The sequence below is a fragment of the Lontra canadensis genome, unplaced genomic scaffold (genome assembly GCF_010015895.1).
Source record: "Lontra canadensis isolate GAN:19392208 unplaced genomic scaffold, GSC_riverotter_1.0 scaffold135, whole genome shotgun sequence".
NCBI lineage: Eukaryota > Metazoa > Chordata > Mammalia > Carnivora > Mustelidae > Lontra > Lontra canadensis.
The window spans coordinates 3,298,381-3,325,871 of NW_022631129.1; the positions used below are offsets into that span (position 1 = coordinate 3,298,381).

General features: G+C 41.5%; 1 protein-coding gene across 2 annotated transcripts in view; it reads left to right on the plus strand.

Moving 5' to 3' along the window:
* The window catches only part of ATP10A (ATPase phospholipid transporting 10A (putative)), a 194,686-nt gene that overhangs the window by 42,656 nt on the left and 124,539 nt on the right, over positions 1-27,491 (plus strand). The window contains exon 1 of one of the 2 annotated variants that reach the window (XM_032843115.1): positions 4,937-5,004. The exons of the other annotated variant lie outside the window; for it this stretch is intronic. Coding sequence (XP_032699006.1) covers positions 4,952-5,004 — 53 coding nt within the window. The 5' untranslated portion in view covers positions 4,937-4,951. Of the gene's footprint in view, positions 1-4,936; positions 5,005-27,491 lie in introns of those variants that run through there. 2 annotated transcript variants of the gene reach the window in all.

Here is a 27,491-nt window from a genome sequence, read left to right on the forward strand (position 1 = left end):
GCAGGGCTCTCTCCATCTCACCACCCTGAGATCGCCACCTGAGTTGAAATGAGGCTTAACCAACTGCTCCACCCAGGTGCCCCTCTGCACATTAATTTGTAAATTTTTTTTTTTACGTATTTAATTTTTGTGCTCTTGTGAATGGATTGCCTTCCCTGGACAAGATTCCTCCTCCAGATTTTTGAACTAGTGTGTGTCAGTGCATGGCTATGTTACTTAACAGTTGTATCTGGCTATTTTATTGAAGTTTTTGTTTGTAATCATGGCAGTTTTTTTCTATATATTTATCACCATAGTATGACCTATTCATTTAATGTCTTTTGTTTAAAATTATTTGCTTAGCATTAATTTGCGGTCTTGAAAAAACATTTTCTCATATATTTGTCTTATATTTTTCCACATTAAAGAAAAATCTTTTTGGTTTCAATTTGCTTTAAGTGTTATCTCCTATAAAGATCAAATATTTTGAGGTACCTGGCTGGCTCAGTTGGTAGAGCATGTGACTCTTGATCTCGAGGTCATGAGTTTGAGCCCCACACTGGGCATGGAGCCCACTTAAAAAAAAAAATTTAAAAAAGGAATGGGGGGCGCCTGGAAGTATATAGACCTCTGCCTTCAGCTCAGGTCATGGTCTCAGGGTCCTGGGATCAAAGCCTGCATTGGGCTTTCTGATCAGCAGGGAGCCTGCTTCCCCCTTTCTGCCTGCCTCTCTGCCTACTTGTGATCTCTCTTTCTGTCAAATAAATAAAATCTTTAAAAAAAAAAAAAAAGGAATGGGGTGCCTGGATGGCTCAGAGGTTAAGCGGCTGCCCCTCGGTTTTGGCTCAGGTCATGATCTCTCTGTTGTGTGATGGAGCCCTGCATCAGGCTCCACACAGCTCAGTCTGCTTCAAATTCTTTCTCCCTCTGACCCTCCCCCTCCCTCTCTCTCTCTCTCAGATAAATAAAGTCTTAAAAGAGCAAATACTTTTCTTTTTGTATGTTGTTTGCATAAAAATAAAGTTAAATTAGCAATGTTAAATTATCCTTACATTTCCTTTTAATGGGATTTAAGAACAAATAAATAATGGTTTAAATTCTGTTTTTCTGTGTGGCTTCTTATATTTGTGACTTTATCTCACAATTATTTCAAGCAAATTGCATGAAAATTCAGTTTACTGGAATACTAAATCTAGTTCCTTATGAAAAGCAAAAATGAGTATCTTTTGTATTCTACCAAAAGGAATGCGCATTTACAAGACACATTTTGCTTTATCATCATCATAGCATTTCATTACATATTATTCTTCAAAATCTTTAGTACTCTTCATTTTTGAGAGAGCCCTGTGTTGCCTTGTTTCCATTTTGGAGATAAGGAATCTAACCCCGAGAAAGGTTAAAGAATGGGTACCCAGCTGGATCTGCATCTGTTAAGAGTTGAACTGATTGTTGAACCTCACAGTCACTTTTTGTTGACAGCCGCCAGTGTCCTCCCACCTATAATCCGACTGGACAAGAAAGTTTGGAGAAAGAGTGAGCAGTGTAGGTTTATGTACATTTGGGCAATTCTCTTCACTAAGGACATTATCTTAATCAATCAATCATAGATTCTTGTAAGAGGAAGTATGTTACATGAAATTAAGTTCCCCAAGTGAATAAATAGTATTTTTATTTTAGTCATCTTCATACTATCAAAATTGGAAGTTAATCTATTAAATTGATCTATTTCCCTTGGATACAGACAAAGAGGAAAATTAACATTGTAAATAGTTAATTACATAGATACTAAAGAGGAAAAAATACAATGTAAATGTTGTTACACAGGCTAATGAAATTGTAAAATTTGGGCAGAATTTTTTTTTTCTACGCATTATCAAATTCTAGGGTAGAGACCTACCCTTTTGCAGCCCAAAGTATAAGCTACAACAGGAATTCTCACCCATTCTTTCAGCAGGCTTTTCTCTGTAAGCCTCTCATCTCCCTAATGAGGAAAGTAATACTTTAAACATGGAGATGTTATGTCTTTTTGCTTCACAGAGAGGTCAGACCTCAGAAATTCATGTGGATAAAACAAACAAACAAAAAAACCCCACATTTTTTTTCACTTTTTAATTTCTTGCAATATTATAGTATGTCAAAACAGTAGTGCAATCATTGAGAGATAGAGAGGTGCCCAGACTTTTAGCATGGTCGATGGTTATCTTTTAAAGTGATATTAAAGGCATGGCAGTGGTTTGGAAATATTAAACAAACTTACACTCTACAAAAAGTACACAGAATTCTATATTTCAAAAATTTTTACTGTGCCTATCACTTAGCAGATATCTGCATTTTTAACAATTGTCAAATTGTCAAAATTGGTTGGCACAGTTAGAAAGGAAAATTTTTGAGTTCATTTGGTTTTCCATATTTTTACACTTTTGTTTTAAAAGCAAAGCCAGAAAAGCAATGTGAAATTTGTCCTGTTATTCATCATAATTTTCATTGTTCTACAAGTTATATTTATCAACTTCAAACAGTTTAATTTCTAAATTCTAAATATTATTGACATTAAAAATAATGTAATGGGAATATCACACTTTTATAAATAGTTTTAATTTTTTCCTAAGTTAATTATTACAGGTATTCTAGATCCCTACTATGGAAATTTCTGGTTAAAAAAGATTTAGCAATTTTCCTCCCTTTTTAAAAACTCTTTCATAAGACCTAATTGTCAGATTAATTCTCAGATTATCAGCCTGGAATGGGAAAGATAAAATTTCTTTACATTTGCAGGAGTTGGGACTAAAGGGTGCTTGGGTGTATCAGATGGTTAAGCATCTGCCTTCAGCTCAGGTCATGATCCTGGGGTCCTGGGACTGAGTCCCACATCGGGCTCCCTGCTCAGCGGGAGCCTGCGTCTCCCTCTACCTCTCTCTTTCTCTCTCTCTCTCTCTGTGTGTCTTATGACTAAATAAATAAAATATTTTAGAAAAAAAGAAAGAAAATGACTTGGAACTGTTGTCATATTTTGTTGTAGACAAAGATCTGTGCCATATGCCTTTGACTTGAAAAATTTCCAATCTCTTACTTTCTAGTTTTCTTCAGCAAGTCTAATTCATTCAATCTAAGGTACTATAAATATAGAAAAAAATTACAGTTTCTAAACTTTTGATTTCTCAAAATCAGTCAACTTTTAAAAAATTACATATTTTCCCTAAATGAGACTTACTTTCCATTAAAGAAATATAAAGCAAAATAAAATAAAAAATGATAAAAAAAGAGTTGGAACTAAGATAAACCACTTTGAGCCATAAAGTATCACCTTATTAAACAAAAATGTATCATTTTAAGCAAGGAAGCTAGTTGCTTGATAAGGTTAACACGTCCTCTAAAATTGCTAATAAGTAAAACCAGTCTTGTTTGAACATTTCCAGCACAATCTCGTTTTCTTGGGGAAAGTTTCTTTTCATATGTGAAGAAAATATAATCATTTAAAAAACGCTTAATAAAATGTTTGCAGAATTCATTTCTGAGTTTGGTTTTAGCCCATGTCCTGTAATAAACATTGAGAATTGGAAGAGGTGAGCCCTACGGTTCTTTGCCTTCTAAGATTCTGCAATTTGAAGAACATCTGCTATTAAATGGCAAAAGTGATACACTGAAGTTTTCTACCTTCTTGCTGACTGGCCACTCCTGGTGTTGGAAGTGGGAAGCAGGTAGGAACAGAAGAGGAAAGCTCACAGGGTGTGTGCATCTAGAGATGCAGGCCAGGGTGAGCAGGCACCGCATGTACAGGGTACTTGTGTGGCTGAAGAAGCCAGCTCAGCCCCAAGAGATGCCCCTTGTTCCCATGGAGTCGCAGTGTTGGCTGGATTTCACAATAAGCTAGACATGGAGACTATTATAAATGTCTTTTTATAAGCCTCTTTTTTTCAACTGAGGGCAGAGGTTATTGTGGACCACTGGTTTGGGACCTCAGCACTCCCATGGAACAGACTATCTATCCACTCTCTAGGTACTATTTTAGAAGAGTTCAAAATAGAACCTTGAGACAGAGAGTCATAGTTCCCACTTCATGCAATGAGAACGCATTTATAAAATGTACTTATTTAAAAAAAAAAAAAAAAAAAAAAAAACAACAACAACAGAGAACAGGCCCAGAGTGTGTGAGTGGCCAGGATTTTACCACAATGTTTTGGCTCTGTACCTCCCTGTACCCCCTCCCTCCCTAGATTGCCACACAGATTTCTCCTGTTTTGGAATTTGAGGTTATGATAATCATTTTGAGCACCTATCATTAGCTGATCAATAATCTCAGCTAATTAGATTGATTGAGCGGGCATCTGTTTTGATTTTCGTTTTTGTTTTGATGGAGCATACCAGCGTGGGTTTTATGGAATTTAACTCAAGTGCGTAGTAGTTTTGATGTAAGCTTGGTAGAGGATGCAGGGGGTGGAGGGAGTTCAGTTTAATCAAGCTGATTTTAACAAACAGGAAATTCAATTGTAGTATCTTTTTTTTTTTTTTTCTTAAAAGGACCTTCTAGTCTCCTGAGAGAACCTTTGTCCATACATATTCTTCACAATCCAGATGGACATTTCATGTTTAGAAGGTATACACCATGCGCAAAAAGTGCAAGTATTTGTGCATTTTCCCATTAATTTTTAAACATTGGTTCCAGACTGACACATTTTAGAATTCCAGGCGCAATGGCTGACTCTACCTTTATCATCAATCTGTGCTCAAATTTGGAAATGTAAAAGGTTTTTCTCTTTTTATATACAGAGTGAGTTCCCAAACCACAAATAGTTCCAAGGGAAATCCAAAGTAGCCTCATTTAAATGTAAAAAGGCTCATTCATTTTTCTTTAGAAGTAACTGACTCCCATCTCCCTGGCTTTAGGACTGTGGTAACCTACAGAGATCACTAGGAGACAGGTATTTTCCAGAGCAACTTTAAAGAAACACATGACAACAAGGCCCCAGTCAGCATGGATAATGCTGAAGAAAAGGGCAAACGAGGATTTGGACTCCAGACCCAAAGGTGTGGCTCTGCAGACATCTGTCACTGTTTTTGGTGCCTTTCGTGGCTTTCTTACCTATGCAAGCTTTCCATCTGGCCTCCTTCTCCTTCTGCCTGAAGGATTTCCATTTACTTTTTCAGAGTATAGGTCTACCTGGGATGAATTCTGTTCATTTTTCTGAGTCTGAAAAAGTTTTCGTTTCTCCTTTATTTTCAAAATTTATTTTCCCTAGGTGTATAGTTACAGATGGACAGTTTTTTTCTTTCTGTACTTTAAAGGTGGTGTTCTACTGTCCTTTTGCTTCATTGTTTGCAGGGAGAAGTTCATCCTTCCTCTCTTTGCTTTTCTGTACCTGATGAATCTTTTCTTCTGTTTTTGTGATCTGTCATTGATTTTAAGCAGTTTGAAGAGGATGAGCCTGGGTGTTGTTTTTTCTTTTTCTTTGTGTGTGTGTGTGTGTGTGTTCATTTTTTTTGTTTTGTGCTTGGGGTTTATTGAGTGTTTTGAATATGTGGCTATATAGTTTTCATTAAATTTGGAAAATGTTTGGTCATTATTTCTTCATCCATTTTTCTCTATTCCACCCCTCCCCTCCAATCTAATTAGATACATTAGGTTACTAGAAGTTGTCCCGCAGTTTACTGATGCTCTTGTCATTTTAAACTCCATCTTTTTTTTTTTTAAGATTTATTTATTTGAGAGAGAGTGAATCCATTCCTGTGGGAGGAGGAGCAGAGGGAGAGGGAAAGAGAGAATATCAAGAAAACTCCCTCTGAGCATTGAGCTCAATCCCAGGACCCTGAGATCATGACCTGAGCCAAAAATCAAGATTTGGAAGCTCAACCAACTGAGCCACTTAGGTGACCCCTAGCCCTTCACTTTTTTTTTTTTTTTTTAAGATTTTATTTATTTATTTGACAGAGAGAGAGATCACCAGTAGGCAGAGAGGCAGACAGAGAGGCAGTCAGAGAAGGGAAAGCAGGCTCCCTGTTGAGCAGAGAGCCTGATGTGGGGCTCCATCCTAGAACCCTGAGATCATGATCTCAGCTGAAGGCAGAGGCTTAACCCACTAAGACACCCAGGCGCCCCCATTTTTTTTAAATCTGTGTTTCATATTGGATAGTTTCTATTGCTGTTTGTTCAAGTTCCCTATTTTTTTTTTCTTTTATGATGTCTAATCAGCCGTTAATCCCATCCAATAGGTTTTTTATCTCAGACTTCGTAGTTTTCAACTCTGGAAGTTTGATTTGGGTCTTTATTTTTTTTTTCTTTAGTATTCTGAGTAGCTTCTTGGGGCGCCTGGGAGGCCAGTGGGTTAAGCCTCTGCCTTGGGCTCAGGTCGTGATCCCAAGGTCCTGGGATCGAGCCCCGCATTGGGCTCTCTGCTCATCAGGGAACCTGCTTCCCCCTCTCTCTCTGCCTGCCCCTCTGCCTACTTGTGATCTCCATCTGTCAAATAAATAAATAAAATCTTTAAAAAAAAAATTCTGAGTAGCTTCTTGAACACATGAATTACAGTTATCACAACTATCTTAAAGTCTTATTTATTTTATCTGTATCATTTCTGGGTCTGTTTGTTTGTACTGATTGATTTGTATCCTTATTATTGGTTGTATTTTCTAGTTTATTTGCATGCCCGGTAATTTTTTATTAGAGGTGGAACATTTTGAATTTCAAGGTGTGGGACATTTTTATGTTCCTGTAAGTGTTCCTTTTTTTTAATAATTGAAGAAAAATTGACATACAATATTGTATTAGTTGCAGGTACACAGCATAGTGAATATTTATGTATACTATGAGATGGTCACCATAATAAGTCTAATTACCATCTACACCATACAAAACTGTTATGTGAATATAGTCCCTGTGCTGTACAGTATTTCCCATCCTATTAACTAACTGGATGATTGTATCTCTAAAACCCTTCTATTTTTCCCTTCTCTCTACCCTTCTCCTCTCTGGCAACCACTGCTTTGTTCTCAATATGTATGAGTCTGTTTCTGTTTCCTTTTGTGTTTGTTTTATTTTTTAGATTGCACTTGTAAGTGAAATCTTACAGTATTTGTCTTTCTCTGTTCGACTTATTTCACTTAGCATAATGCCCTCCAGTTTCATCCATGTTCTGGCGAATAGCAAGATCTCATATTTTATGGCTTATATTCCATGATATATATAAAATGGAATAATATTAGATGAGAATTCATCTATCAGTGGGCATTTAGGTTGCCTTCACATCGTGGCTATTATAATTAATGTTGCAGTGACCATAGGGGTGCATATATCTTTTGGAATTACTATTTTTGTTTACTTTTTTTTTTTAAGATTTATTTATTTATTTTAGAAGGGGGAGGGGCAGAGGGAGAGAATCTCAAGCAGATTCTGACAGGCCGGGGGAGGGGGGCGGAGACTCCAGGTGCAGAAGCATGGAGCCTGACAGGGGCCTCCATCTCATGTTCCTCAGATCATGAGCTAAGCCGAAACCAAGAGTTGGACGCTTATATAACTGAGCCACCCAGGTGCCCCAGTGTTTTTGTTTTCTTCACATAAATACCCAGATCATATGGTAGTTCCATATTTAACTTTTTGAGGAACCCCCCATACTGTTTTCCATAGGGGCTATACCAATTTATATTCTCTTTTCTTTTCATCCTCGCCAACACTTGTTATTTATTATCTTTTTCATACTGGCCATTCTGACAGGTGTGAAGAGATACCTCATTGTGGGTTTTTCTCTTTTGAGGTTTTTTTAAGTAATCTCTACAGTCAATATGAGACTCCAAACTCACAACCCTGAGATCAAGAGTCACACATTCTTCTGACTGAGGCAGCCGGGTGCCCCTCTCTCATTGTTACTTTGATTTCTGTTGACCTGATGATTAGTGATGCTGAGCATCTTTTCATAAGTCTGTTGGTGATTTGTATGTCTTCTTTGGAAAACGTCTAGTCAGGTCCTCTGCCCATTTTTAAAGTGGGTTCTATTTTTTTTTGATACTGAGTTGTATGAATTCTTTATATATTTTGGATATTAATTCCTATAAATGTTTTCAAGTTTTGTTCTCAGTGTAGTAAATTACTTAGAAACACTTTGGTCTTTTAGAGTCTTACCTGTATGTAGTCCTCATGGGGTGGGATCAGAGCAACCTTCCAGCCATGGCTCATGTTCTCTCTACTACTGAGAATAATACCTATCAGATTACTCTACCTTGTGTCCTTTGAATTAAGAGATTTTCTACCCTGGCCTATGACAACAAGGACTACTCCTGCAACTCTGTGAGCTCTAGCCATCTTCCCTTTGTTTTTTGTTTTTTTTTGTTTGTTTGTTTTTTCAGGTAGCTCTTTCCTGGCTCTGGATAAGTTTCCTCACATGCAGCATGATCAAGTCTGAGCTGAGAACTCAAGGTGGACCCTCTGCTGTCCTCCATTGTCCTCTCTCTTAATTTTCTCATCCAGTGGATTTTGTTGTTTGTTTGTTTCTTTGTTCTTTTGTTTTTTATCTCAGACTTTGTAGTTTTCAACTCTGGAAGTTTCATTTGGGTCTTTTGTAGCTTTTTGAACACACGGGTTACGGTTACCACAACTAGGCATCTCTCCGGGCAGCTGTCCCCTCTCTGGCACTCTGCTCTGCAAACTGTAGCTGCCTTGGCTTCTCTGGACCCTCAACTCCATCCCCCCTACTTAGAGAGACCTTGTCCCCTGTCCCTTCTGCAACCTGGAAACTTTCTTCAGACAATACAGTGGGGCAGGTGTGAAGATCACCTTGTTTATTCCCCTCTCTTCTAGTCCTTGTGGTCCTATGTTGGAAAACCATTTTTTTTTTAATGTATTTTGTTCCAGTTTCTTACTTGTCTCACAGAGGAGGGTAAATCCTGTACCTTCATTCCATCTTGGTCAGAAGTGGGAGTTTGTGGTCATTTTTGAAAATGGAATTATAGTTTCTCTAAAAATCCAACTCAGATTAATAACATGTTTTACTGCCCTTCTATAGTCAAGAGAGAATAATAGTACAAGGTTTCAGAATAGAATATTCCCCTGTGTTCAAAGAAAAATAAAGGCAGACCAGTACCAAAAAAAAAAAAAAAAATAGCTTGTTTTAATTTAAAGTGGAACAAATGAGTTTTTTTCCCCCTGTGTTTAAGGCAGGTTGATCTTAGATAAATTAAAGGGCTTTGATATCATCAGCAAAGCATTCTTCCCAGCCCAGGAACAAATGCAAGTGTTCTTGGAAAAGGTCTGTGGGTGTGCTTCGGGCGTCCTTGTTATTTTCCCTCCCTTTGAATGAAAAAAGAAACTTATTTATTTTTGTAGTAATATTTCCTCAAAGTGATTGTGTAGCAACGGGTAGAACATAATACTCTACATTACAAAGCAGAAACAAATAGAGCTTTGTACTCAGTACAGGGCATGATATCCAAACTACAAACGTGTTCTTTAACGCTGTAAGAATCTGAGTGAGGTTCCTGTTTCCTGACTTATTTTTTTAAGTGTGATTGATACCATGTTCTTCACCGGAGAGTAGTCAGAAGCTAAGGAAACTTAAAAAAAAGAAAAAAGAAAAAAAAAAAAAACCAACACCCAAAAATCCAAAACTAAAACTCCATTGTTTTGGTTCTAACTTCAGTTTCTTAGAATGTCAAGCAGGGACCAGAGCTGTCATCTTTGCTAACAATGTTCATCCGTAACAATGTTCATCCGCTTTGTCTCCTAATCATCTTTGGTCAATTTCAGAGGAGCAGTGTGGGGAGAAAACTGAAACATGCACAGAGTGAAAACCATCCTGGTGTGCAGTTCTGTGTGATGCTATGCACTGCTAAGAGCTGTGGCTCTCTGCCCACTGGCAGTTCCAGCCACATGCCTCATTTTCCCCTGGCCTCTAGTACAGGTCTTATAGAGTTGGGAGGAGTGGGGGCACCTGGAGGCTGGGCTGGGTCTGAGCTCAGTCCCCATGTGCCAGAGAACCTGTGTGCGCTCTCATTGTACTTCTGATGTGGTAGTGTTTCTGAGCCCCTGAATCTTTTCCTTCCCACAATCTCAGAAGTGCTTTTTCATTACCTATCTTGTAATTTTTTGGATTGCTTTTCCAATTAGGCATAGTCTTGCCACATATACTTGAAAAGTAGTGTAGGTAGCAGTATGCATTCTGTCCATCTATTTAAAGTGGGAGCAAACCCTCAGGGGTGGTTTTGACATGGGGCTATTGGAGGGTTTCTGGCATGCTCCACACTTTCTTCTCAGTCTTCCCTCCTTATCTCTTGTTGCTTTCTCTTTGTTTCTCCCTTTCTTCTCCTGCCGTATGTCCTAGTTGAATGCATCACTCACTTGGTGGCCAAGAACAGGCCAGTCACCAAAATTTGCTTCTGGCCTTCTTCTTCCTCTTAATCACTCAACTCCAATATCTGTGAAGAGGCTGCAAGAACCATGGGCTGTGACATCCTGGCAGCTCCCTTCTGGGTCCATGTACTGTCCTCTGATGTTGACTTTTCCCCACTCTCCTGTAACCTACCCACACTGACCTATTTAGGACCCATTTTTGAAGGACCCCATTGCCTGCTAGCTGAAGGGTGTTAATGGTTGTAATTAATTCAATAAAGTAAAATTCCTGCTAAGATGCTTGCAAGGCCATCTTTGACCCTTACTGGATAACACAATTCCTCCATCTCATTAAAACACAGCGGTTGTCCTATAACTAGAGGATTTTGGCTGACTCTCAGATCAGGACATCATTACTTTTTCTCTGCTTTTGTAAGGTTGTGGTCAAAGGAAGGTCATCATATGTCCTCTACTTAGCTTTTAAATACAATTTATAGTGTTTGGGTCTTTGTAACACCTCACCTTCCTGACTTTGAAGGTGATGCACTGACCACCCAGTGGTTGCCTACTAGAATCCCGAGTGGTATTTTATGTGGAAGGCTTTAATGTCAGACCTTGGACAGTTCTTGCCCTTGAGTCCTGCTGGGACTGTTTGCTGTTTTCAGATGATGGCAGAAATATATCTTGTTGATCTTGTGCCTGTTGCAGGCAGGTATGAAGTAAAACCTTGTTGGACACATAATCTAAGTTCAGCTTGGCTATTATTTTCTTTGGCTATCTTTCATGGTGTTATTTATTTATTTATTTATTTTTCTAGTAAGCTCTGTGCCCAACGTGGGGCTTGAACTCCTGACCCCAAGATCAAGTGTTGCAAGTTCTCAGCCAGCCAGGCACTCCTCATGGTGTATTTTTAAATTTTGCAAAGCAGTCTGTGTGCTCAGAGCCCTGTTTGCATTGCTACACTTTTGAAAACAATTAAATACATAGATATGCTTTTCCTGGAACACCTTCAGATTTAAAGGAACCATAAGACACACGGGCAAGAGGATTAGTCAGCACTTGAGGCCTATGTGTGGTGTTGACTTCTAAGAGATGCGAGTGGGCGTGTTGGGCTCTAATTGTCCAGTTTTAACTCACCTGAGCTTTCTGCCCTCTTGTTTTCCCCGCAACCCCACCGTTTCTGTAGCAGCTAACCTGTTATGACCAAGGAGAGCAAAATTAGGGAAACCCGAACTAGGTTCTGGGGGTTTCTGACAGCAGATCTTATTAGAAGGTTTGTGGGAGATCAGGAGCTTGAGAATGGTTTTCCTGCCCTGACCTCCTCCTTCCTTACTCCCCATCACTGCCATGGATCTTTGGGAGTTCGCTCTCAGTGATGGGAGAAACTGCCAGCAAGCCTTAGTCTTTGGTTGATGACCCTGATTTTCAAGACTAGGCTCTAAAATACACTCCCAGTTTTTTCAGAAAAAAATATTGCAATTAATTTCTTATTTTAGATAGTTTATCTTTCGTATCCTAGATCGACTTGAAGTACTCCGAGTCTTTAGCTTGGTGACTCCAGGACAGGCCACTTCCCTGTTGGGTGACCAACCCAGATCTAAACTCTCCAGTGGCAGTGCTCCAAAGGTAGAACTGAGAATGAAGGCCGTGGGAAAGAGGGCTAAGTGTCTTTGGTCCCTTTCTTACTCTGTTTCGGAATTTTTAGTAGCAAGACCCATGCTTAAATCAGTGTGCTGCTGGAGATTAGATTGTGGAAATGTCTTCCTGCCTTCCCAGCATATCCTGGGTGATGGGCACGGTTCTCAGGCATACTGTACATCTGTGGCCCTATGACTGACTTGGAGGTCTTCCCAAGGATAAGAGGGAAATGAATACAAATGAAACATGTAAGGCAGAAATTTAATTATGTGCTACATTGAAGATAGAGTTTACAAAAAAACAAAACAAAAACCTTTCTTGTGTCAAGTAAATGTGCCTTTTATTTATTTTAGCTCTAGCTAATTTGTGAAGTGGATGGGTTTCTTAAATTAAGGTTTGATGCTCCATTTGATTTTTTTTTTCCTTGTCTCTGATTTTGAAAGAAAATCCATTGCTTAGAGAAAATCAGAGTAAAATGCGTGTTCTCCATTACTCTACCAAGCAGTAGTTGTCCCTGAAGTTTTGGGAGTGAATATCCTTGGTTCATGACTCACCTCTCCCCCCAGCTCACTGCTAGACTTTGTTTGGGAAATAAGGGAATTACAGGCTTCCTATATCCTAGGAGGAGTTGTCCCCCACCACGACCTCTTTCAGGGTTTGCAACATCCTGCACAGCAGGGCTCTTTCTGGTGGTGGTCCCTCCTCGCCACCTTGTAACATCCCATCCCTGGCTACCAGGGGCTCTCTTGCTCAGAATGCAGTTTGTCCCAATGCTCAGAAAACTGCAGGGCCCAGGCCTCAGAGAATACAACATAGACTCTCTCATTTAGCCATCCTGTCTCTTTTCCCCACAAAGGGTCCCCTTTTCTGTTAGGACCTTATTGCCTGCATCTGGCCTTCCCACACATCCCCATCTCGTGGCCAGTCTGTGGGCGCATCGCATCCTCCTACTTTGGTCTTTCCCCAAATCTAGGAAAGCTTGTTTTAATGTTAGCACTTGTGAATTTCCCCACCCACTAACCCTAAACCCAAACCCTACCTTATCCAAGAAAATCCTCTAGGTTTCTCCAAAGAACAGACAGTATTTGGCATAAAAATACCATAGATCCAGGCTCATCACCCAGTAGGGGAACAATATTGGCAAAAAAACAAACAAACAAAAAACACGAGTTAGGAATCAGTAGTTAGTTACACAAGTGTTTTCCACCTGAGAAACAAGACACAAATGAGAGAATGTTTTAATGAGAATTGTCGAGCAATTGTGTTGAAATAATCCTTTGTTGTTCATTGAACTGTTAATTTATGGCTAGATACTTGATCCAAATGCCTGGCAAGATGGTAAGGCCATAGTGAAACCTTGACAAAAAGCAAATACAGTCAGAGAACAAACTTGAGAACTAGGAAGGAGCCTTGATATCCAGGGGTGACTCATGGCAATGTTATTTTCAAATTGCAACATGAAGGGCCTATTCATGTAGCACAGCATGGGAACAAAGTTAAACCAGGGGGTGTGATCTATCAGCCTGCTGATAGATTTGGCACATATGAAAGGTAAATGTATTTAACTTTAAATGTTACTTGATGATTGCTTATGGCTTTTTTTCTTACTAGTATGTTCTGTGGTCTTCCTCAAAGAAGTCAGATTTTACCTTCATCTCCACAATCAAAACAGCTACAAAATTCATAAGGAAGTGAGCTCAGAGTCCCAGCTGGCACCAATAAGTGCATTTTTTCTTTTAAAAACATTTGGTTAATTAGGATTTCATTTAAAACTGTCATCCCACAAAGAATGCTTGACTGTCACAAGAATTGTCAAAGCATTCATTCTTTCAGCCAGAGCATCTCTGGGAGGCCTGCTGGGGCTGACTGTGGGGATGGGTGGCCTGAAGACCAGCTGGTACCCTGTGCACGTAGCTGCAAGGGAGTGGGTGAGAAGGCACATGGTCAGGTACTCAGAGACTGGGCATGTAGTCACCTCAAGAATTCAGAGGTATTTGGTGGTAGAGAGAAGGCATTGGAGCCCATTCTTGAAAAATGTAAAGATTCTACTAAATGAAGAAATGAGTGAAGGTTGTTTTGCTGGTCTCACACTCACTGTAGTCATTCTTCAAAAGTCCTGAGAACCTCTCACCTCACCGTTTTTCTCTTTTGTGGCCTGCTAAAAAGCTGCACTCTGAGCTGTGGTGGAGGCCCATCTGTTTGACGGAAACATGGGTGTGTGGAGGTGTCAGCCGTGGTCAGAACCATAATTTAGATGCAGTTAAGAAAAATAACTGCCCTTCCGTTATTCCTGGAGAAAGAATGAGTTATGGCTTGGAGAAAGGAAACATTTATGGTAGGGAGGGGGAAAAAATGTGTTAGGGTAGCTGTTTTGTGTAGTCCCAGGAATGAGTGGAAAATCACGTGTTCAATGCATGGCCAAGAGGACGTTTAGTCTTCCGTACAGAGATAACCATGTTGAGCAGTTTTCATTGCTTCTTCTCAAAGCAGTAAGGGCCACTTGTCATAGGTAAGGTAGACTTATTGGCAAAATTGTTTGAAATAAATAGATGTGCCTTCCGTCTTTGATTCTAAAATACGTTTTCCTCTGATCTGTTTAGGGAGGTTTTTATTTTTAGTAAAGGTAGAAACTTATTTTCATGAAGCAAATTATGAAATGTTGGGCAGTCCCTAGAGTTAGGTGAGGTTGGGAAAGGAAAATAGCCTAATGTTCATTTTTTACCTATGGATTTAACATTTCCTTGTGTTCTGCCCCTACAAGAGAAATATAACCTTCGATCTGTGGGCCCATTCCCACATTTGTGGGTCTATAAGGCTTCGACTTTTTTGGGACCTGGCATGTATGTTAAAGCACTATTTTCCTCACCGAAATCTGTAAATAGCCAACTCATTACTTTTCAACTCAGAGAGAGTGCAGAAATGTGAAGCATGCTACAGTGGGTGGGTGTGTTTTTTGGTAAATATTACCACTGAAAAATTGATGATGATAAAGAATTTTTTGAAATAAAGGTGGTATGTCTTTTCCTGGATCACGACCCTTAGGCGCAATGGAATGAACTTAAAGCCACGCAGGCCAACAGTATATTTCCAGTCCCTTGTGAGGTCCTAGCTCTGAGGCCAGTGCATGGCTGGGCATGACAGATTGCATCAGCAGAGTGGGTCCAAGGGACTCAAACAGTCATCCAAAAACAAGCTTGGGAAGTGTCATTGAGTGGGTACCCGCAGGCTCATGTGTGGATGTTGCAGCTGGCTTCTCCAAGAATATTCCTGTGAACCACCATTGATGCACTGTTCTGGCAATGCACCTTTTATTTCTTTCTCCTTTTTAAAAAGATTTATTTATTTATTTTGGAGTGGGGGAGAGAGAAAGCAAGTGTGAACTTGGGGAGGGGCAGAGGGAAAAGGAGACAATCTCAAGTTGACCCCCTGCTGAACCTGTGGCAAGTCTTGATCTCAGGACCCTGAGATCATGACCTGAGCTGAAATCAAAAGTTGAACGCTTACCTGACGGAGCTACCCTGGTGCCTTTTTTTACTTTTCCTCCATCCTTGCCTTTCTATTTTCTCCATCCTTGCCTTTCTATTTCTAAACCAAGAGCTTCTACCTACCCGGGATGTATTATAATTGAAGCAAATCTAAAAAGCCAATACTTAAAATTCCTAATATTTCTGTAATGTTTTATAATTTTAAAAGAAATTTCACATTTATTTATTCAACTATTCAAGAACTATTTATTTGAATATTAAATATTCAACAAATACCTAATGTGTGCTATGAAAATTCTGATTTGATTCTCAAGAACAGGTCTGAGAGGCAACTTGCTTTGCATCATTAGCCTTATTTTACAGATAAGATGACTTGATGCTCACGTTCCCAGAAGCTGGATGGTGTATCCAGGCACATGTACACAGTGGATAGCAGAGATGAACTTGAACTTGCTGTTTATTTTAGGTCTCATGCACTTTCTGCTCTATTTTCTTGCCTCTCTGTTAATTATCCTTTATCTGTGTGTAACTACGTGTGCATGTGTTACACACACAGCCCCTAATATAGATATACACACACATACACACTCGTGTGTCTTGGGGGCAGAGCATTGTAAAGACAGACCAGCAGCTTGTAGCTGGTGCCTGAGTCTGGGAGGAGAGCTGCTGCTCCCATCCCATATGCCAAGAAGCCAAGGCCTATGAGGTTTGGGAGCTGCCCTGAGTGGTCAGAGCTGAGTGAGCTTTAGTCTCCGGTTTTCTGAATCCACTATTCTGTTCACCTGCTGGTGTGTCTAATGTGAGCTATCTTGCCAGTACCAACAGGAAGGCAACATGCTTTGGAGTTTTAAGAATGTATATCCTTATGGAACAGGTGCTGGTGACAAAGGCGTTTGTGAATGGGGACTGGATTTAGCCTGCCTGAGGATAAAGCCAGCTACACTGGGACTAAACCCTGGTTCATAGGGGCTCACAAAGACAGAGAAATTCAGAATGCTTATTTTGATTCTTGGAAGAACCCTTGATAGAGTGGGTGGATTGCTCTAGAGACACAGTCCTTGTGGCCAGGAAGCAGAGGAAATGTACAGACGCCCAGACGGAAGGGGACGTGGGCAGGCCCACCTTGCTTAGCACCTCGGGTGTCCTTAGCACCCAGCATGTGCCCTGCAGAGCCAACAGACCTTTACACGAATGGATGAGAGAAAGGAGCCTAGATGGTAAAGTGTAATTCAGGTGTCAGAGGGGGCAACATGGTAGACTGGGAGGGAAGGAAACTAGTGTGGCCTACAGTGTTATTACCTAACTGTGTTCTTACTAACGATTTGCTTCCCTTCAGACTCCTGAGATTGCTGTGTCCAGGAGGTCAGATGTAGATGTATTCTTGAGACCTGGCTTTGCCTTATCAGGAATTATCCCACCTCACAAAGTTCCCTTGGTCATGTGAGCACCAGGTAGAAACAGTTCTGGGTGAAATCCCTAAAATGGCATGCCCTACTGAATATTACCCACACTCTCCGCATATGTACAATGCAGTTTTATGTACCAAATTTTGGCTTATGATTTATTTCAGGCAACATAATGACCTCCCAAAATATGTCTATCATCTAATCCTCAAAACCTGTGAATATTTTAGGTTCTATGGCAAAGTAGAATTGAAGTGGCTAAACTCTCATAACCTTAAAATAAGGAGATTCTTTTGGATTTTCTAGGTAAGCCCAATATAATCACAGAAGTCCATAAGGTAGAAGAAAGAATGAGAGAACCAGAAAGATGGTCACTCAGTAGGAAAGACTTGGCCTCCACTGTTGGCTTTGAAAATGGAAGAAGAGGCCATGAGCCAAGGAATGTGGGCAGCCTCTTAGAAACTGGAGGAGGCAAGGAAACAGATTCTCCCCTGGAATCTCCAGAAAGGGACATAGCCCTGCTAATCCCTTGATTTTAGCTCAGTGAGACCTATATTGGGATTCTGACCTCCAGAACTGTAAGATAGTAAATTTGTATGGTTTTAAGCTATTGAGTTTGTGGCAATCTGTTAGAGCAGCCCTAGGAAACAGGTTCCTAAGATTATTGACATGACTCAGTAGACTGTCCATGTAGCCCTAGATTGCAAGGAGAGAGCTTCTTAGGACTGGGAGAATCTGCCTTGACATTTATCACTGTGTTCATCTCAGTTTTCAAAGAGGAAGCCCAATTCTGTGTTCGCAATGTTAAGACAACACAGTCTGTACTATGGGGATGGGCATACGCCAGTGTTTCCACAGTGCACTTTGCCCAATTTCTGTTCTGTTCTAAGAAGAAAAGCATCCAGACAGAGAGTTCCAAATAATGTCTTGGCCCCAAAGCAACGTTTTACTGACTTAAAACAGGAAAATAATTTAAAAAAGTCTCTCTGGTGAACAAAGATGGCTTTGTATGTGGTACTGAACCTAAGTAGGCCGCGTGGCCTCGTCATGTGGTGTGCATATTCCCTGTGTTGATGTAAACATGTAGATGAGATCCTTCCCTTTGGAATACTGGGAGCCTTTGGCCTAGGGTAGGTGGCTAGGTGCTCACCGGCCTGGATCAGTTATCAGTGATGGATGGATCAGTGATGAATCCCTAACATAGGAGATTTGTCACTACAGTGGCTTTTGTGTTCTGGCAGACACCTTAGGGATCAGAGATTAGTGTGGGGGATTCCCCAAGGTGGACGGTGTTGCCCTTCCTGCTAATTGGTGGGAAAGGACAGCTGGCCAGATAAGCCTTATTTGCAGTGGTGTCAGGACCAGGTACTTTAGAAAGTACTGGGCTGTGTATTTTTCCTTAAAGCAAGGTATTCAATGACAGATGGAACAATTTTACCAAAATGAGCAAATTGAAATCCAGATGTTGGCTGCCCAGGACATGAATAAGAATCAGCATTTCAAGGCTGAGTACTTGCACCTTCTGCCAGAAGCTTGCACCTGAGATGCATTCCTGACAGCCCTGAGTACAGACCGAGCTCAGTGCTGCTCACATTACAGACATTATGCTTACGCACATTACACACCCACTCTCCACCACCCACGATGCTGTCACACCCACTCCCCACCACCCACAATGTCCTCACTTAACAGGGTTGCTGAGGCTCAGAGACATGACTGGCTATGCCCTGGACTCCTCAGCTCACTTGTCTTGTGTTGTGTGCCCAGGTGCGGCTGAGGGTCACCCAGACACCCCCATCCACCACGCCTGGGCTCCTGCCTTGGGGGCTGGGGAGCTGCTGGCTGAGTAGCCTCCTCAAATCCTAGTTTATACATGATAGCACGTGGGTGAGCACAAGTGGGATAATCCCCTAATACAGCTCCATGTTCCTGGGGACTGTGCACTGTCATCCAAAGGGTTTTCTTGTCTTCAAGTTAGTTTCCTAAAAGGAAACATATTTCCCTTCACCCAGAGTGACTCACCAACCCTTGGCCTGCAGCTGAAGCTCTAATCCAGTATAACATAAGAATAGTGAAGTCAGCTAGTTACTCTAACACCAAGAATATATTAAATGCACAGATTTTACCTCTGTGAAAGCACAGTCTCTGGTGTTGATGAAATACTGGTACTAAAACTGAAGAATAAAACAATAAGAAAGAGTTGCCTAACTCCAAGACTCTGGGTATTGGTGTTTGAACTAAAGTGGATTTCATTAGGATGGGTGGGAAGCCCGAGGGCCTGTTCCAGAGTGGGCTGCCGGACAGGCCTTTCCCCACTAAATGAGGCTGAGTTTGCATTACTGGGGACTCCAGGTGGGCTCGCTTTATCTGGCTTGTCCACGTGTTGGTGGCACCGTGTGCATTTCTGAGGAGGGGGGAAGGGGACGGCGGACTAGAGTGTTCAGGCAGCTCCCACACAATCGGGTTTTGCTCCCATGGTCTGAAGATAGTTTGGGTTTTTTGCTCATTGTTTGCGCGTCAACCAGTCGACTCCAGCAGTGGAGACCTGGAAGCTGTTTCACTGGATTGGAATCTGGCGCTTTACAGGAAAGAGAAAAGAGCCTGGTTTTTCTCTTGTGGATTTGAATCTTCTTCTGTGGTGCCTTCTGTTGTGTCCTTGGTCATTTGCTAGGGTGTCCAGAGACAGGTTGTGCTAGGTGCTCTTAATCCTTCCCCTACCAGACACATTCCAAGAGTCATTGTGATTTCACATGTACATTCTGTTATCCGTGTGAAAGTGTGGTGCTTGGCCCCTTTTCTGTGACAAGTGACCTGCACGACAGTGTTTCCTGGGCCTTGGGGGGTATCTGTTGGAGCTGTTCTGGCAGCAGGGGACTGCAGGCCTCAGTCCTGGCCTCAGGGATGGGAGCCGCCCTAACTTCAAATCCAGGCTTTTGAATCACAAAACGCAGGCTGCACTTGGCACCTCAAGAACACTTCTTTGCCTCCAAGATACTTTGATTTAGTTGGCTGTGGAGTCTGGTTCTCCCAACTAGAATAGGACTGTCATCACCAGAAGAGTGTCAGATGTCAGAGGTGCTAGGAGGTAATAACAACACATTAAAGGGAGAAGGCAGATGGGAGACATATGAGGTTCTTTCTTGGCCATTAACAAAGTCCATATCCCAGCTTTGTTGCCTTAAGAATCCATGCAAGGGTTAAGTTTTGAAGAAGCTTAAGAACCCTTTTGTAATAGTCACAGAAGTCTTAAATTTAGCTGTGTTGTCAGAAAAGTTTTTACTATGGTGAGCGTGGTCTCTCTGTGTGACTCGTGTTCTGCCTAATTCCATGTATTTTCCTGGAGGATGTGGAACCTTGGCTAAGGGTGAAATCAGGGTGGTGCCTCTGGTCTGTGCTGTGGTCTCTGTCCTTTCCCTGGCTCAGAGTGGAGAAGAGGCTAAGCCCTGGCCCCAGGGGAGGGGGAGCATCAGCAGCTGTGGGACTGCCCATTCTGGGGGCCGTCCCCGCTGGAGGGGGTCTGAAAACTTGCCCACTCTTCAGAAGGCATCCCATCTCCATCAGGACTGAGTCTGTGATTTAAAAGGAAAAAAAAAAAAAAAGTAGCCCAAAATAGAGAAGTCAGAGATAGATTTGAGTTCAAGGGAGCAGAGTCCTGGAAGGCATCCAGGGAAGACAGGGATGAGGGAGCAGGGAGCCACCATGTGCTGTCCTCAGGCACCCCTCCTTGCCCACAGAGTGGAGGAGGGGAAGGGGGCGATAGGAGAAGGAGTGGAGGGGGCTGGGGTCAGAACCTTTTGTCTTGCCACTGAGGAGTCCTATACACAAAGGTCTGTGGTTTGTGAATTCTTTCTTCGGAAAAATAACATATCCAACATATTAAAGTTCCCGAAGCTGCCGAAAGAGGGAGAGGGACGTTCAAATTATTGTTACTCCTGTCCTCTGCCCAGGGACTTGTTGTCCTGCAGTCCAGTTGGCCCATCCCAGGGGAATACCAGGCAGGTTGCAGACAGAGAACACCTGTCCAGACCATTCCCAGGATGTCTGCTTGGCCATGGGATTACCTGTGGATGGATCTATTACATCCCCCAGTGGAAAGATGCCACATTATGAAAGAGGATGACTGCTCTCTGATGACTCTTGGCACTGAATTTGTGCACCAACAGAGGCACCTCTTAAACTCCCTAGCCAGCACCCCGCTGTGGGAGCTTCAGGTATCTGGGCACTGCTGTGCATGTGCATCCTGGGTCATGACAGAACCATGGCAGTGTAGAGGAAGGATGTATAGCAGTGCTGGGCTCATATTTGTTGGTGTAAAACAAACTTTGCACAGGTCACATTTTTCCCAGTGGATTTCATGACACATGAAATCCAGGGTTAAGGAATAAAATTTCTACAGAAATATTTTTAGGCAGTAATTTTAGTTCTTATCTAGTGCAATTCAGGAAAATACATACTACTAATAACAGGAGCGATATGGATAACAGCACATTGCTGAAGCCAAAATCATAAATCTAATTCAGTGGCATTTGGATTCTTAAAGACATAAGCAGAAGTCCAAAAGCATTACAATGATATTTTGTTCTTAAAAAAAAAAGATATTTTGTTCTTGTTCACAATTCTTTTCAGTCCCAAATCACTAGGGTGGATTGAGGGAAGAGTCTGTTATTCCTTATCTCTGTAGACTGAAGAAAAGGCCCAAAGTCGTCAATATTTCCGTATTTAAAATTACAATTCCGTGTTCAAATTAGACCAGAGATAAGAGGTTGGCATAGATCTTTCCCAATTGTCGACCTGTGTGACAGTCATCTGCCTTGTGGGGTGGGCTCAGGTGTACGACTGATTTGGTTCTGATTGGTGGGAAACTCCTGGCTGATGCAGTTCCTCAGAGGGACATGCTTCTTATCTTTGTGTATTTGTGAAGTGACAGAAGGCACTTTGTATGTAACCATTTGTATCCTGCTCAATTTTCCAAAGAAGGGAAGAGAAATATTTTGTTTTGTTTCTTTCTCAATTGAGTTATCTTTTTTGTTTTGTTTTGTTTTGTTTGTTTGTTTTTGAGAGAGAGAGAGAAAGCATGAGTGAGCTTGCTTGGGGCATGGAGTGGAGGGGAAGGGGCAGAGGGAGAGATAGAATCCCAAGCAGGCTCCATGCCTAGCATGGAGCCCAATGCAGGGCTCGATCTCACAATCCTGAGATCATGACCTGAACCAAAACAGAGTCAGACACTTAACCAACTGAGCCACCCAGGAGCTCCTGTTTTGTTTTTTTCTAAATAAAGACTGGCAAAAACATACAGAGTTTAGCAATTCCCATTTCTCAGCATTTTCCCCCCTAATAATCTAAAATTAGAAAGTGAGGGTTACTTTAGTTTTGGAGTAGGTCTCCTGACTTCTCCTTGTGAGCTTTGGAACACTGACTTCACGCCATCTGGCCCACTCAGTATCTTCATCCTTAAGATGGGAATGTCACCTCCTCAGGAGCACTGCAGAAAAGGGATAGAAATAGTGACTCTGCAGAGGCCTTCGTGGGGACTGGCTTGCATGGTGTGCAGGGGACGATCAGCGTGGCCAGTCTTACCATATTTTTACCCAAGGCAGAAAACAAAGAGCTCACCATTCCTTCTAAATTCCAGCATTGTTGATCGTTGTCAGAAAATTATTGGGTGAAATCATTTTCCGCAGGTTACTGCTGCCATTACGGCTTTACTAGAAGTATTGGGATTTGGCTCTCAAGCTGTGAATCCCAAAGGTGTCTTATGTCACCACACAAACTGCAACCAAAGGAATTATGTCATCATAGCCTAGTTTGATCCATACTTTAATATTCCTTCTGTTCAAGGAGGTATGTCTCCAAGAAGAGCAGTGCTTATTTTGAGGTCTTTCACGGACTATGCTTTGTGGCCTGTCATAATTGAAAGACATTTGTAATATGTTTTGGAGAAATGTTATTATACTGATTCTCTTAGAAATGCTTAATATAAAGAAAAGTTGCTTGCCTGATTTCTAGTTCTGTGTAGGAGGGAGAAACCCAGGGTTGTGTGGGTCAGGGACTGATCTGGAGGTAAAGGACATTCAGTAAGCCTCAGGAAGATTTCCCAGAGTTGCACTGAGAGACAGTTTGGGCTACACACACCCAGTATGTCATGGCCATTGAGTAAGAAAACTCTTCTGCTTCTCTGGTTTTTAGTCCCTTCAGAATATCAAATGAGAGGGAGGGATCTTGTCATCAATAAAACCTTTTCCCCTTCAAGTTCTGATTCAGAGGAAGCAGGGGACTCTGGGGAAATGGTGGCCTGCATACAAACCCTTTCCCCCTACAACCTCGCAACCCCCTGGGGCCTACGTCTCCTTGCATCTGGAGCAGTCTTGAGTCCATCTGGGTCCTGGGGAGCACTGGTATAGCTTTCCCACTATGGGCTGCGAGCACGGGAGAACACCATGGGAGAGTCCTGAGGTAGGTCCCCACAGAGCAGAGTATCTTGGAAAACACCTGGGCCGACAGAAGTCTTTTCCCTTCAGTGAGGAAGGTGACTGTCAGTGCATGCAAGGGTAACCAGATGCCCTGGTCCCTGGTATCTTTCTTGCTCTTGGGACTGGAAGAGATTGCCAGGGAGGGCTGGGTGAAGGAACCCCACTGAGCTGGGGAGCTACTTCACCTTCCACAGGAGGGGACCTGCCATCACTTTAGAAAGCAGAGCAGAACCAAGGTGTGCTAACCAAGTATGGTAAGCATTCCACCAAAAGGACCTGGCTACCAGAGAGAGGAAGATGGTCTGAACAAGAGAAATCCAGCAGAAGGGTGGGGAGACTGGTAGCCACACAAAGAAGAACTGCTCACAGTAGTTGAAGGCACTGAGCATACCACGAAGGGAAGTGGGGACGATCAGCTAGTGAAAATAGGAACAAAAACTGTAAAATACCTCAGAATAAATTTGAAAAGAAAGGCTCAAACCCTTCCTGAAGAAAAGTGTAGTACCTTTCTGAAGGATGTCAGCAAGCACTAGGCAATGAAAAGCTTCCAGGGTCCCTGGGTGGGAGAGTGAATGCTGTCATAATCCCAGTTCTCCCAAGAATATGCCTGTGTGTGGTACGATTCTGCCTAGAATGCTCTCTTGGAATTGAATAAAACTGATTAAAAGTGTATAATGCTCCAGGGTAGCCAAGACATGTTTTAAAAGATGAAGAAAGGACTTTGTACCAGTTAGCAGAACCAGGGCTACAGCATAAAGTGTACATGGCTCACAGGTGCCCTGCAGAGTAAGGACAGGAACCCACCCAGCAGTCACGCCAGTTGCTGGGCCGGCTGCCCTGGGGCTTCTTTTCTCCAGAGAGGGGCACCCAGTGCTGGAGCTGATCTGATATATACTGTGCCATCTAACCAGTGGTACCACAGTGGACATGAAAAATGACAAGCTGATTGCCTGAACATGATAGATAAACCTTCCAGTAAATGATATTGTCTGTGAGAATTTTAAAGTAGCTATTTAAGTTCCTTGGGAAAACGATTATTTAATAAATAGTGTTTATACAATCGACTATGTGGAGGAAACAACATTGGACCCTTTGGCTGTGCCTTATAACAATGAGTATCAGTTGGTCTGAACATTGAAATATGAAGAGAACGCTGTACTCTTCCCCATTGCCCCCCCTCAAAAAAAAAAAAAAAAAAAAAGAAAAGAAAAGAAAAAAGAAGGAAGCTACAGTTACAGACCAGGGGCACAGGAGACTTTCTTAGCCAGGCCTAGAAAGGCCAGGCGTATTTAACTAAATAAAAATTTTAACTGTTCTATGACAAAATATGCCACAAAATAAACATTATAAAACCATAATTCTTGAGAGAAAAAAATGTTTTCAAGGCAGAAAACAGAAAAGAGATTAATATTTTTAACATGAAATTTCTCACAATGAAGTTGTCAAGAAGGAAGCAAAAAATACAATAGGAAAAAATGAGGGGAACATAGGCGTCAGTTCCCAGAAGAACAAGTCAGTTGGCCTGAGAGACAGGGAGATGCAGATAGGAAGCTAAAGTGTCCTGTCCTGCCTATCAAACTGGCAGGGAGATTTTAAAGAGAGAAAGAAGCAGCTATTGCTTACAGAAGTAAGGGGGCTGGTACTCTTAGATACCAGTGGAGAAATGTGAATTGTTGCAATCTTTTCGGAAAAATTATTAAAAACACAGGACCTCTCTCAGCTTTAGGGCATTGCCTGCAAGAATGTGTATCATATTACTTCTGCCCATTTTGTGAAAATATCATACCAACAAGTGAATTAATGTAGAAGAAATTACCTTGACAACTTAAAGTGTCCCCGAAGTGTTTATTACGTGCTCGAATGGCAGTGATAGTGTTATTATTGAGATGATTAATCTGATCCCTTGGTCTTGATGTCTGTGGAGCTATTTTGGGAATGTCCCATGAAATTCAGGAAAGACTGCAGTAGAAATTATTTGTCCAAAAAAAAAAAAAGTTTTATGTTGAAACTCACCAGGGGGTTTCTAAGTGATCTTTTTTTAAGGTATCATTTTTGCAGTCACAAGCTAGTACATTTCCTAGGAAAAACTGTTTATTCTGGATAGGCAGTATTGCATTGCAGCAAATAATTGTGTGGTCCCAGCATAGTACAGTGTAGGCTGAGAAAATGCTTCTCTCTCATCTTCATTCTAAAGAAGCCTGAAGTCCTTTTTATATGGGAGAGTTCTGTGAGGGCAGCCTTCAGCACTTTCTGACTTTATCTCAAAGGCGTCAATATTTTTCTTCATCTTGACTCATTTGTGCAGTCTCCTCCATGCACACGTGTGCTTCTACACACATCTGGAGCATTTCTTACTGTACATGTAGCTTTTAGGAGATATCTGGAATAAGATAATAAATGTATTTTCAGAAAATACATTTGATGCATATGGGTTAAACTACCGTACTTTTGGTAACTTTGCTATCACAAGATTCACTGCAGAAAAATCACTCCCAAGTATCTTCTCTCATTGCCTCTGACTTTCAGAAGCCATTAGTGTGTCTCACCAGAGGAGCAGATGTTTCAATTTAGGGTAGAAAGAAGACACATTCTGGATGTTGCACAACATATTTGGGTCAAGTTCCTGCAGCAGATTTTGCCATTTCTGTTTCAGTGCTGAGTTCTCATGTATATGATTTTTAAAATATGTTGGGCCTTTTAATATTTACTTAATAATCCATTTCCAGAATGTTTGTCCCAGGTGCTTCGAAGCAATGCTTCTCAACCTGGGATGATTTCATCCCCCAGGAGGCATTTGGCAACATCTGGAGCCATATCTGGCTGTGACAGCTTGTGGGGAGAGACACACTGCTGCCGTTTCTTGGGTGGAGACCAGGGTTGCTGCAAAGCGAGATGGCCAGCCCTCTATGATAAAGAATTAACTGGCCCAAATACCATTTGTGCTGAGGTTGAGAACCCCTGCTTTAAAGCCACTGTCTCTCATTTTGGACTTGCTACTTCTGCCTGTTGTGTACTGAGGGTTTATTGAATTTGGGGTAATTTTAGAGTCTCAATGGATCTTTTTAAAGTGCTGTGAGAATTTCCCGTCTCTGTCTCTCTCTGTGTGTTCTGCACACATGCCTTCATTTGTTTACAATGTGAAAAATAAATTCCATGAAGGATTTTTTTATCCCCAAGGCATTAGGGCTTGGCACTGATGATTATTCTACGAGGTTCTTGGATCTCTTGCCGTGAACCTCCCATTTAGGGCTTGCCTCGCTGTGTCCTTGTTTCTCCTTCATTCTGTTTGCTTAAAATGTGTTATGCAGCTCTCCCTTTCCTTGGCCCCGGGAGTTCTAAATCCTGCCCAGGCTGGGGAGGCCTCAGTCTAGTTGGTTGACATGTTCAGTTCATCTGTGGTCTTCCTTTTTCTTAAAGGTGTGTTCTGTAGGCCTTTCTAGATACTTTACCTTTGAGCCTTGAAGTTCAACCTTGAACTATTCAAGAGATGATACATTCACCTCTCTTGTCTGTAAGACACAAAGCTTCCAGAAATTTCTACCAATTCTTGTTTTGTTGGTTTAGTAAATGAAACACAACTTTAGTTACAACATGCCTGTCCCCACCATGGAATGTTTTACCAACAGGAAATGTGTGTGACAAGCTGACATGCCAAAATCAATTTGATGTTTAGAAAAGAACTTTCTTTTTACAGGGATTAATTGCTCTGTGCCAATGAAACAGTATAGAATGATGTTAAGCATGTAATATAATTTTCAATATGTTTCTACCCATCTGGGTACTCTGTTTCCCTTAACTGCTGTGAATAACTATACCTTCTAAGTTAAGAAAACAAAATAGCAGCTCTCGCTGTAAGTCCAAACCATGAATCAAATGTAAGGTTTAATTTGTTGGTCACTTGTAGTATTTCTGATTTTATTAGTCAAAATCAGACACTTGCTTCAAAAATAATAGTAGGAAAAAATCATGCCAAAAAAAAAAAAAAAGGAAAGGATGTCAAAATAGAGACTGTGGTCTATTTTCAGAGGTCCCTGGGGATAGTCTAATGTCCACCTGGAGAGCAGAAAGCCTATGGGACCAGAATGAAGGCTGCTGGGGGTTAGGTGTGAACAGTTTTTGTGGGAAGACAGACCTCCATTTATAGACCAGGAACCTGAGGTGCTAAAGTTCAGGCTCCAGAACCCCAAGCCCTCTCTTTCCCCTG